Below are 12,314 nucleotides of genomic sequence, written 5' to 3'. Positions count from 1 at the left end.
AATTAACTCAGGAACCTCACCTGTGTGGCACCAMCTGCTTTCAATATACTTTGTATCCCTCATTTACACAAGTTTCCTTTATTTTGGCAGTTACCTGTACACTGTTTCAGCACCCATCATGATCCTTGACTGGCTTAAAGGCATACTTTGGGATTTTAGCAATGAGGCGAATTATCTACTCCCCCAGAGTCAGATGAACTAGTGGATACCATTTCTATGTCTCGGTGTCCAGTATGAAAAGTTAGAGGTAGTTTTGCGAAMCAATGCTAACTAACATTAGCGCAATGACTGGAAGTCTATGGGTATCTGCTAGCATCCTGTCACAGCCTCTTCTATTATCCTCTATTAGTCTCAAGACAAATGCAGATGCCTGTTGTGACAGACCACATAAAGTGCCATTCAGAGAAGAAATATGCCTATTTGAGCATCAAATGAGATTGACATCAAAGTGGTGAGAGAGACAGAGGGAGCAAAAGAGCGAGRCGCAGAGGCAAATATACCTCATCATCCATTGTTAGCGCTAATAGACAATAAATTACCTGAGGGAAGTTGTTTTAGCGCTAGCCAGCTGGCTCATTCAGCAGCATTAGCACTCAAATGGATCAGACAGACCATACCCACTGTGGCTATATATCATACTCAAAGCCTGTTAGCCTACTTCTCTTCACTGCTAATGCCCTCCATAGCTTGCCAGACAGTAATAGGCTCTGTGGTAGAGTGGTCACCCCACGTCCCGTGGCCCTCTTCCAAATGATGTCACCTCTGGACTGGCTGTGAAGGCCAGTCGGTCAGTCACATAATATAATGGAGAGGGTTCACTGTCTTGTTTGACCCCCACATATTGGAAAGCTGATGATAACATCACCGGCAGACAGCACACAAGCACATTAACTGGTAGGCTTTATTGTCCTGGGCTTGGCCTTGTCAGTCAAAGGGACAGTGAATGGTGGTGTTATGGACACAAAGGGGATAGGCTTTGTTCAGGGCTATAATATGAGAATTTGGTGACAAGTGTCTTCTCTCTCTCTCTTTCTGTCTCTCGCTCTCGTTCTCCCTCATTCTCTTATTCTCTCACATGCCCTCTCTCCCTGTCTCCTTCTCTCTTTTTTTCTCTCTTTATTTCTGTCATTCTCTCGCTCTCTCCCATCTCCCTCTTCATATCTAGCTGTGGTAGCAATAGAACCAGCACATCTAGGCCTATATCAAGTTTCCTGCAGGAGACTTGTGTGTCTGTGATGGCAAAGCTCTAGGGGCCGTCTTGATCTCTGCGAAGAGGAAGGGGCGAGATGAGACTGGAAGGTTGCATCCTAAATTGCACCCTATTCCCTATATAGTGCACTACTTCGGACTCAGCTGGCGAGGAGAAGAGGCAGCGAGTTACTAGATGACTGCTGTCGCGATTTTACTATCCTCTTCAATYTACTGCCGTCGGATGAGGATTGTGTTAGTGGTTCAAGGCCAAACCAGCGGTGAAATATTTCACATGGTGGAATGAAATAACGTGAACAATATGCACTGGTTGTAAAAGCGATGATAGCCACKAGGAGCAACCGGTCTCAATCGTCACTATACCTAACAGTGCAGACCATCAGGGTTGAGGTGAAGTCGTGGATTGTTGTGTTTGAGTCTGTGATGGCATCACCGTTGTTTGAAGGTTAAGCATTTTAGAAGTTACTGGTCCCGTCTGTGGCATGGGGCATGTCCAGGGATTTAGACTGGCTTCATTTCCACCTCTTAGATTTGATTAGGCCTAGTAGTTTATGTTGATAGCAGTGACATTAGAACATACACACACAGTGTCCAGTCTAAGCCAGCAGGAGTGATTTATGACGGGAAAACCGCTAGATAAATCAACACAGTTCATTTTCTACCATAAAGTTTTATAATTGACCTCCACACCAAATATGTTTGGAAGCTATTTTTCAAAAACAAATTATGACTTTTGACCCTCCCACTACATCATTTTGGTCTAATGGGGCGCCCTAGCTCACAAAGGGATTGGCTTTTCATTTTAATACTTATTGCATGTTCATAAATTGAAATGAGAACGCAAACAAACCCAGGAAAGGAGCTGAAAGGCTATCTACTAAGCCAAAGAGACAATGAAATGATTGGCTCAGGTCTATTGACAAGACATGCATCATATTTCTCAGCAGCCTACTTTGAGCATTGCCAAGTTCATCTTTATCTGTTCCAGAGGATTTTTACACACACACCGGAGTTGTGAACTCAATTTTGACACAACGATTGTGATTTAGTTTCTATACGTAGACGGAATCGGATGTTCATGCATTTAACATGAATTTGCTTTGCCAGGTGCCTAAAATCATTGTGTCTTTCCGGAAGGGTTCAGCAGTACAGAAGGTTCATACAGTGCATTTTTTTCTCATTTTGTTACTTCACAGCCTTATTCTAAAATGGATGCAATTATTAATTTTTCTCATCAGTCTACACACAATACCCAATAAAGACAAAGCGAAAACAGGTTTTTAGACATTTTTGTAAATGTATAATAAAAAAATTAAAAAAACATACCTTATTTACCMAAGTATTCAGACCCTTTGCTATGAGACTCAAAATTGAGCTCAGCTGCATCCTGTTTCCATTGATCATCCTTGATGTTTCTACAACTTGATTGGACGTCACCTGTGGTCAATTCAATTRATTGGACATGATTTGGAAAGGCACACACCTGTCTATATAAGGTCCCACAATTGACAGTGCATGTCAGAGCAAAAACCAAGCCATGTCGAAGGAATTGTCCTTAGAGCTCMGAGACAAGATTGTGTCGACGCACAGATCTAGGGAAGGGTACCAAAAAATAGCCTGACTCATTTCTCTATCTCACCCTGCAGGGCTGGATGAACGAGATAGTGAACTACGACCCGGAGACATACCACGCCACTCTGACCCACTCTGTGTATGTGAGACTGGAGGGCTCCATCCTGCGCCTGTCCAAACCCAACCGCAACATCGCCCGGCGGGCCACGCACAACGAGCCCAAACCTGACGTCACCTACATCAGCCAGAAGATCTACGACCTCACTGATAGCAAGGTGGGTGCATTTCCGCCTAGGCACAGATCTAGRATCAGCTTCCCCTCCCCCAATCCTAACCGTAACCATTTTAAAGTGGAAAATGCAGATTGACCCAAGATCAGCTACGGGCGCGGGTGAGGAGGGGTTGTGGGTGTATGTGTCACCATCTGCTATATATTATATATAGTATACGTGGTGTGTGTCCTTGGCCTTTGGTCTTCGAGTCRATTTCAGTTTAAGTTCCCATTAGGCCACATACACCTAACTCAATCAATCCTTGTATTCCCTCTCTAGATCTTTCTGGTGCCCCAGAGTCTGGCCAGGAAGCGCGTGTGGAACAAGAAGTACCCTATCTGCATCGAGCTGGCCAAGCAGGACGACTTCATGTCCAAGGCAGAGGGCGACCACAGTGAAACCACACACGAGAGAACCACGACCACAGGAGAGGCCACCGCGGGGACGGAGGAGGCCAAAAGGTCCAGTGGTCCAGAGCTGACCCTGTACCTGTTTGGTCGGACAGGGAGAGAGAAGGAGGAGTGGCACCGGAGGATCCTGCTGGCCTCCAAGCCCCCCAAGACGGGGATGAAGAGAGCCACCAGTCTGCAGGGAATTAAGACTGGTGAGTGGATGGATCTAGGTGACACACACACACTCACGGACCAACTTACACACACATTCTTCCATACTAGTTATTTACAGGAAGTTGTCGCTTGTTGAGTCTCTTGACTCAACACTCATGTCTGGCGCTAGCATGCTTGCACATATATAGTGTGACAATGTGAATGCACCTGAGGAAAGTGCAAGACTACATTTGTATTTCATAATGCACATGAAATATTTTGATCCAGCTGCTTCTTTCTAATATCTTGTTCACCTTTGACCCCCCACCGTCAGCCTTGAACTCCCACAGCCGCAGCAGCAGCCGGAGCAGTCTGGACGAGGTGCTAGCGTCTCAGCCAAGGACCAAGGACTCAACAGCAGGCATAACAGCCAAGACCAAGTCCCTACTGGACTACAGTGTCTACATGGCCACCCTGGTGCCCCCCGAGACTGCCACTGCCACCCCCATCGCTGCCACTAGTCCCGTAGTCCAGAGTCCACAGAGTAGCCCTGGGTTGGGCAAGAAGGTACACCATCAACACTCCCTTATTTTTTTCTCTTTTTGTGTCTTTAAAAAAAAATAACTTTACTGTACTATACTCTATTATTAAATAAATCATTTGTTTTTATTATACATTTCAGTAAATAAATCAAATTACAGTGCTAAGTTAATGTTTATCACGCTTCCTTTTTTTCTCCTCTTGTGTCCCCGCCTCCCTACCAGTTGCTGAGCARCAGCAGCTTTGGCCCTGTCTTGGTGCTGGGGGAGGAGGAGTCTGTTGCCTGGGTGAACTCTCTGATTGGCCGGGTGGCATGGGACTTCCTGGGCGAGCCCTACTGGGCCGATGTRGTCTCCAAGAAGATCCAGATGAAACTCAGCAAGATCCGGGTGAGTGGCCTTTGACCTCTTGCCTCTCACCTATGGCCCTCTGAGGGACAAAAGAGCATTCTTACACTGTTCTATCTGTACTGTATTCTGGTACCACTGAGCTCCAGAAGGGATGAAGAAGAGGGAGAGTGCAAGGTTTATCTGGCTCGGAAGAAGAGTAGAGAGCGAGAATGGGCCATGCATGCCTAATAAAGAAAAAACTAAATACAAATTGACCAGGGGACTTATGCCTCACAGTGGATCCTTACGACTCTGCAGGGACACACACACACACTCTAAATGTCAGCCACTTCTGCTGTGCAGCCCCGCCACAGGACTCAGACTCCACACTGGGATCAGAGAGAGCACCTCATTCCTCTCTCTCTCCATCCCTGTTTTGTATCCTGGTCCTTCGATTTATCCCCATTGTTTCATCTTTGGGGTTGTTACTAGCCCCACGATAGCCCTTCGTCTGGTCATATTCCCAATGTCATGTGGTGATGTTGGCTGTTAGTCTTGTTGTCTCAGCTAGCTGGCGTGAGGGAGTCAATAGGGGCCTTTGTGGCAGATGAGAATGACTAGTAGAATGTGGGAGATGTCGAGTGAGTGAGTGGCCTGTTACCATCAACCTCTAACTTGCACTTACTATACCCCTGCATCTGCAGACTGTGTGTGTAAAGACATCTGCTTGACTGTTTCTTTCTCMTCCAGCTCCCCTACTTCATGAACGAGCTGACCCTGACAGAGCTGGACATGGGCGTGGCCACTCCCAGAATCCTTGGCGCCTCCAAACCCTCAGTGGACCATCAAGGTAAGAACCCTGGACGTGTGCTACTGTACTGTCCATCAACCAAATCCTGACCAGTGAAGAAAACTGCAATGCGTTGTATTTATACACGCACTCAAACACACATACTCTGCCACTAACACACTCGCTCAGCCAGGCTCCCACTGTGCAATGTGCTATTAGCAGGTTTGAATTCCACTTCACACCGCCCCTGCGTTGCAATTGATCCCCTCCGCTGCGTGGTGACATTGTGGCAGAGGCAGCGCTGTCATTTGGAGCCGTGCTGTGCAATCTGTTTATTAGAATCACTGTTTCATTCAGGCAGGCCCTTTACGAGAAGGCATGAACTGTAGATTCAATCTCGCGCGGTTCGTGGGAATTATTGCAATCAAAAGGAGAGACCTTTTTACATTTCTTCAAAACAAATCAACTTTATTATTTAATTCCAGCAGTAAAGGAGCTTGTCAACGAGCACCCCCCCCCCCCTAGTTGATTCGTTGATAGCCCAACCAGCAGGACTAAAGCCACAGCATTTTATAGCAACGTCCATCCTCCTGGATGCTCGTGACAAATCACAGATGAGAGAATTTATTCAAAGGCACATTTTGCTCTCATGCAACAGACATCAAGATTTACATGGCGCCAAATACCTGTCCCCAGTTCATTTACTGCTTGCTTGTACAAAAATGCTAATGCAACCTAGAATACGAAATAATTTCTTTTAAATAAACTGGTGATTAGTTCTCCCTGTTACCGACAGACACACAGACACTAATCATGGAATGGCATGTTGTCTAATCACCAATCCATTGTAAGTCCACTGTCCGTGTTAAAGAAGCCCGCTTTCAGCCCACACACACACAGATGAGTGTTCTACAAATCCCCTATTCTGTTGCATAAAACAACCTTTTTATGCAATAACAGTATTATAACAATCTTGTCATTTCTGTTCTGACAGTTGATTTACATCCTCTGATTTATTCGGCACACGTCGCTACTGTTTAACACGTGTATATTTTCTCTGTTTTCACACACGCTCCACACTCTGCTCTGTCCTAGTACGGACGTGTCGGTGTGTTTTTTGTGATGACTCCCCACCGCTCCCTTATCCAGCCCCTTTCTCTGATGAATAAGATTGTAATATTAGGGCTCTGTGTTGAGTTCATCGGCTCTGTCAGCAACACCACTGAGAGACACTCAGCTAACAGTGCTAACAACAATCAAGCGACCACAATGACAGCAGCTATAACAATGCTAAGTGCTAACAAATACACCACTGACAGAAACAATGTAGTGCTAGCTAACAACGCTAACAACAACCAAGAGACCACAGTGACAGCGGAGATAACAATGCAAACAACAGTGGCAAGGGTGATGGCCACAACGCCGACGCTAACAACGGCAGCAACAAGAACAAAAGACAAGTATCTTTTACATAGCCACTTAGCCAGTCATGCTAACAACAGCAACGATCACAACAGCAAGTTATAGGCTGGTCATTCATTCAGCATTAGAAAAAGCAATGATGGTGAAGGAGGATAGATGTTTGGAAAGGGTTAAGGCTGCACGCGCACTCACACAAACTAGACCGTCATATGATCGATAAGTAATGGGAATAGGTTATTCATTGAACAAGACGCCGGGCTGGTCCGTGTCGGTGATGACTTAATACTTCCATTCCATATTGTACGACTAAGAATTGTAACATTTCCGTTCATCAACAGGAGGAGCGCTTCCAATGCTAGTTGGGGCAATAGCTCAACTCAATATCACAAATTGACAACATTATCAATCAATATATCTAATAAGACGAGTTTGATCATTATGTTCCCGCAGGAGTCAACCCAATCCTGATAGGCGTTTACTCACTCAGTATCACTCATTGACAACATTATCGATGAGTACCATGCTATGTTCATTAAGCTCTTGTTTAGAATATGATGCTACTGTGATGGAATGTGTTTTGTGGGAAAATGCCTTGCTAAGTACAATGTTATCAAGTCCTGAGCTGTTGAGTGGGTCACATGGTTATCTGTTAGACTGAGTAAATAAAGGCCGAGGTACACTAGAGGGGCTGTTAGTTGCACAATCAGCTTCTCAGTAGAAACACACTGCAGTTTGTAAAGTACGGTTGAGCAGAAGTTTGGACAGTACATAATATGACTATTACTAGTAATAAATGCCTCAACTTTAGTAGAGTGACTATCGGTCGGTTGCTTTCTAGCAGAAGCGGAGTGTGTCTCGTGACATTTAACCGTCCAGCACCTTACCTTCCGTTTCCGTATTTGCACAGTAGGTAATCATTATTGGGTGCATACACAGCACATGTCATTTCTGGGTACATACACCCTTAATAATGAAGTTATGCCCCACAGTATAGATCTTGCATCTTATTAGTGTGTGAATATTAGGAGAGATGGTTTCATATGACATGTCGATTAGGTACTTTACATTCTAGTAATGGCCAAAGATGACTGGCCCACTGAATGCCCCACTCCATTGGGGCATGGCCTCCATCCTATGGCCTCGCATTTTAATTGATGACGGCCTCGAATTTTAAATTGCATATTCAACAACTTACAAAAAAATTGAGGCTGAAATTGGGATTTTATTTTAGGAATAAGGCCTGTTTTTCTTTTGAAGCCAGAAGGAGGCTAGTATCAGCTACATTTTTGCCTTTACTAGACTATGGGGATATTTTATATATGAATGCTTCCGCTCAGTGTTTCAGATCAATTGACGCCCTTTACCATGGCACTTTGAGATTTATTTTAAACTGCAAAACCCTTACGCACCACTGCACTTTGTATACCAGGGTTGGCTGGCCTTATCTAGCCACTCRTAGGCTCAGTCACTGGTATACTTTTATTTACAAAGCCATTTTGGGTTTACTACCTTTTTTATTTGGGCATTTTTATTGTTCAGAAATGTGGTGGGTACTCTCTTCGTTCGCTGGATTTTATCCTGCTAACTGTTCCAAATGTCCGAACTGAATTTGGTAAAAGGGCTTTTATATACTCTGCGCCATCGTCTTGGAACTTCTTACAAAATACTTTTAAACTGGAAAAACTTGTCCCGATTTTGATATTTTTAAATCACCGATGACTGATTCCCTGACCTGTCAATGTTTTTAATTAGCTTTTTTTGATTTTGTTATACTCTTGTCAATTGTATGGTTTTTACTAGATTACTTGTAGTTTGTCTGTAATTCTTGTAATGACTTGGTGCTGCCTATCTTGGCCAGGACGCTCTTGAAAAAAGAGATTTTAAATCTCAATGAGCCCTTCCTGGTTAAATAAAAGTGAAATAAATAAATTAGCTAGGGCCCAGTCTTGAATCTGCTTCCCCCATGGGGCTGAGTTACAGACAGGAAGAGATGAACACTAGTGAAAGAATGTGTGTTTCTATGTCTGGCAGTTGGATTGTCGCTTCTCTGTCTTTCTACACTACCCATCTTTCATTCTACCAGTTTCTCTGTTCCCTCTCTCTGTTCCTCTCATACTATTTATTCCTCTTTTTGCCAAACACTCTCTGTCTCTTGGTGTCTCCATGCTGTTCCTCTGTGAGTCACTGCCACCAGTGTTTTGTCATTTCTATTACCCGGCGCTCCGATGAGACTTAATGAGAGAGGAAATGGATTCCACCACAGGCTAAGAGGGGAACAGATTCTGTTGGATCAGAGTTGGAGGAATGCACTTCCACTCCACTCAGGGGGACTGGGTTATGTTCATTAGTCACCAAACAGTAAAGTATTGAGTGAAATGGGGAGGGGCTACTTACACTTTTCCAATAAGAATGAACACAACCCAGGCTTCCACAGACAACCATTTTTTTTGTGGGTTGTTAATTGTGTTTTTGTGCGTGTTGTTATGGGTTTAAAGAGTAATCAGCTTTCTGGGAAAACACTGTGTTGTTGCCTGATGTTTTGGTGTAAGATGTTGTCAATGATATGGTGGTTCGATCCAACTAGGTTACAGAGTCCCACTATCTCGCAACCGAATGTTACTTAGTAATGATCATATGCTGCAACCGTTTCGAAATAGGCCCCCAAGTAAGTAGGGATTGGGTCAATATTGAACTCTCACTAATAGTAGAATTTGCTGACGAATCTAGCTAGAAAATATAATACATTTTACATCAACAAATAACCTTCAATTCATTACATTTTCATCTCTGAAACATGTTTGTATATTGTTTTTATTTTTATTTTGGCAACTGCAGTGCTAACCCCCCCACCCTGACCACTGAATACCACTGTTCTAGACTGAGGCTAACACACAGCGGAACTGGCAATGTGCAGGTTAACAGACACATATTTGCTAGAATTCACCAACGTTTCAATCATTTGCATTGGAACAAGAGTATGCAACTAAAATGTTCCTTAAGGAAAATATTCCTCTAGATTACATTCTAAAGAAACGTTTATATAATCCAGGACTGTTCGAGAGGCCCAGTCTGTCCTCCAGGCAGCTCAAGGTCTCTGCCTTCTGCCCTTACTGGAAACTGCTGGGCAACCACGATCAATAAAACTCACTGGCAGTGGAATAGACGGTGGACCTAAGGACCCACATCTATCTATCTATCTGTCTGTCTGGTCCTGCTCTTCTCGTCTGACTCGTCACCAGGCCAGCTCACCCCAATTAGGCCAGAGTTGGTCGTTCAATACATCTCTCGCAACTAGCGATTTGGTGCTCCTCTCCCCACGCTATCAGCCCTGCCCTCCCTTAACCTCTAACGCTGTCGGACACAGCCTTATTATCACCAGGGCCACACAGGGTTTGGCAAGGGCCACAAGTCCCCGGGCTTTCTCTCTTTCACACACCATGGGGATGTGGTCTGAGTGGACAGGGCTGGGGTGCGTTTGTGTACGTTTGCGTTGTCTTGTGGTCACTTAGCACAGCTAGCGTTCAGGCTTGGCGAGGACGGTGTGGAGAAGGAAGCACAGCTTCTCCAACTCTCTGGGAGTGTTCACCCTGTAGGTGAATGGTGTCACTAGTTGGTTTTCATGCATAGTTCCTCGTTTTCTCACCCTGCTGTGTTTCTGTGAAAGCAACAGGAACAGTGAGGCTACAGGTCATTGATGGTCTATGARCTTTCAACTAAAATGTTACTGTTTATGATTTTCCTCTTAAGCTTAAAGTCCTAGGTAAATTACCTTGGATGAAAGCCCACTAACAAACTGGCCAACAATACTTAAAAATGAATATAATACTCAATGCTAATTACGTTTGTACCAAAACTTTGTCTGTCTAGCTATCAAGTCTCTTCTAGCTGTAAGTAGGACTAACATCTGTCATTTCAAAGCAGTGTTGTGCCGTTAAGGAGACATACAGTTGTCTTTCTGTACCCAGTGTTCTAAGACACGCCACGATAAAGACCCTGTGATATAGAGGATGTGTGTTATTCAATTAGACTCATACAGACCTTCACTGTTCATTAAGGATCTCTTTACTTTGCTCCGTTTGTCTTTCCCTCGATCCTAGTCTCCCAGTCCCCGCCGCTGAAAAACATCTCCACAGCATGAATCTGCCACCACCATGCTTCACTATAGGGATGGTATTGGCCAGGTGATGAGCGGTGCCTGGTTTCCTCCAGACTTGAGGCTTGGCGTCAGGCTAAGGAGTTCAATCTTGGTTTCATCAGACCAGAGAATCTTGTTTCTCATGATCTGAGAGGCCTTTATAGGTGCCTTTTGGCAAACTCCAAGCGGGCTGTCATGTGCCTTTTTACTGTGGCTTCCGTCTGGCCACTCTACCATAAAGGCCTGATTGGTGGAGTGCTGCAGAGATGGTTGTCCTTCTGGAAGGTTCTCCGATCTCCACAGAGGATCTCTGGAGCTCTGTCAGAGTGACCATCAGGTTCTTGTTCACTTCCCTGTCCTTCTCCGATTGGTGTTTGGCCTGGGCGGCCAGCTCTAGGAAGTATTGGTGGTTAAAATCTTCGGCCATCTAAGAACGATGGAGGCCACTGTGTTCTTGGGGACCTTCAATGCTGCAGACATTTTTTGGTACCCTTCCCCTGATCTGTGACTCGACACAATCCTGTGTCGGAGCTCTACGGACAATTCCTTCGACCTCATGGCTTGGTTTTTGAATTTGAATTGAATTTACCACAGGTGGACTCCAATCAAGTTGTAGAAATATCTCAAGGATGATTAATGGAAACAGGATGCACCTGAGCTCAATTTCTCATAGCAAAGGGTCTGAATTCTTATCTAAATAAGGTATTTCTGTTTTCACTTTGTCTTTATGGGTTATTGAGTGTAGATTGATGAAATACATTTATTTAATACATTTTAGAGTAAGGCTTTAACTTAACAAAATGTGGAAAAAGTAAAGGGGTCTGAATACTTTCCGAATGCACTGTATGAGTCTGTGTGTCATCTATTGATTGACTGTCTGATTAAGCCGGTTTGAATTCCCATCATTCCTGCTGTGGGGGAGATACAATTGTTGTGTTAGTGTGAAGTCTTACTGTTGTTGCTAAGAGAAAGTGTATGGTCTCTCTCTGTCTTGCTCTCACTAATGCACACACACACCTGCATCATCTATCAACCCAGGAGTGCCCCCTAGTGGTGTAAAGTGGCTCTCTCCCAAAGTACAGTTCCATGATGTGTGTGTCTGTGTTCCCGTGCTGCTGTGTAATAGTGTGTGTGATGGGCCCCCTGTCGGAGAACCCAGGTCTGCCCCATGTGAGGGAGGCTTTGGGCCGTGGCCTTGATAGGGTATTTCTCTAACCCAGATTAACAGAGCTGGGGCTTTGAGAAGAGWCGCATGTTTATGCAGCGAGCAGCACCCCGCTGACATCAAACGRGCCCTATGAGGGGTATCGCACGGTGTCCAACTGTTTCCCCTCTGTTCAAAGGGTCCTGTGATCTCTCTCTCTTTTTGTATCCCTCACTTCGGTTCTCTTCCACTATCCGGCAATGAGAGAAGGATGGATGGATGGAAAGAGGGAGAGGGGAGGGAGATTTGAACGCGGGATGAACGTGGGGTTTCGAGATGCTAGGGGGAGGGGGAGG

The 12,314-nt window shown here is 44.8% G+C and overlaps 1 protein-coding gene across 4 annotated transcripts in view; it reads left to right on the top strand.

Moving 5' to 3' along the window:
• Positions 1-12,314, top strand: part of LOC111956909 (testis-expressed protein 2) — a 72,838-nt gene that overhangs the window by 52,717 nt on the left and 7,807 nt on the right. For all 4 annotated transcript variants that reach the window (XM_024134796.2, XM_023977707.3, XM_023977646.3 and 1 more), the window contains exons 4-8: positions 2,856-3,056; positions 3,333-3,657; positions 3,933-4,165; positions 4,363-4,527; positions 5,218-5,317. In XM_024134796.2, the coding sequence (XP_023990564.1) occupies positions 2,856-3,056; positions 3,333-3,657; positions 3,933-4,165; positions 4,363-4,527; positions 5,218-5,317 (1,024 nt within the window). The remainder of the gene's footprint in view (positions 1-2,855; positions 3,057-3,332; positions 3,658-3,932; positions 4,166-4,362; positions 4,528-5,217; positions 5,318-12,314) is intronic.

This window comes from Salvelinus sp. IW2-2015, linkage group LG1 (assembly GCF_002910315.2).
Source record: "Salvelinus sp. IW2-2015 linkage group LG1, ASM291031v2, whole genome shotgun sequence".
In the NCBI taxonomy this organism is placed as follows: domain Eukaryota; kingdom Metazoa; phylum Chordata; class Actinopteri; order Salmoniformes; family Salmonidae; genus Salvelinus; species Salvelinus sp. IW2-2015.
The sequence above is the reverse complement of the archived record's forward strand: the minus strand, read 5'-3'. Positions and strand labels throughout refer to the sequence as shown.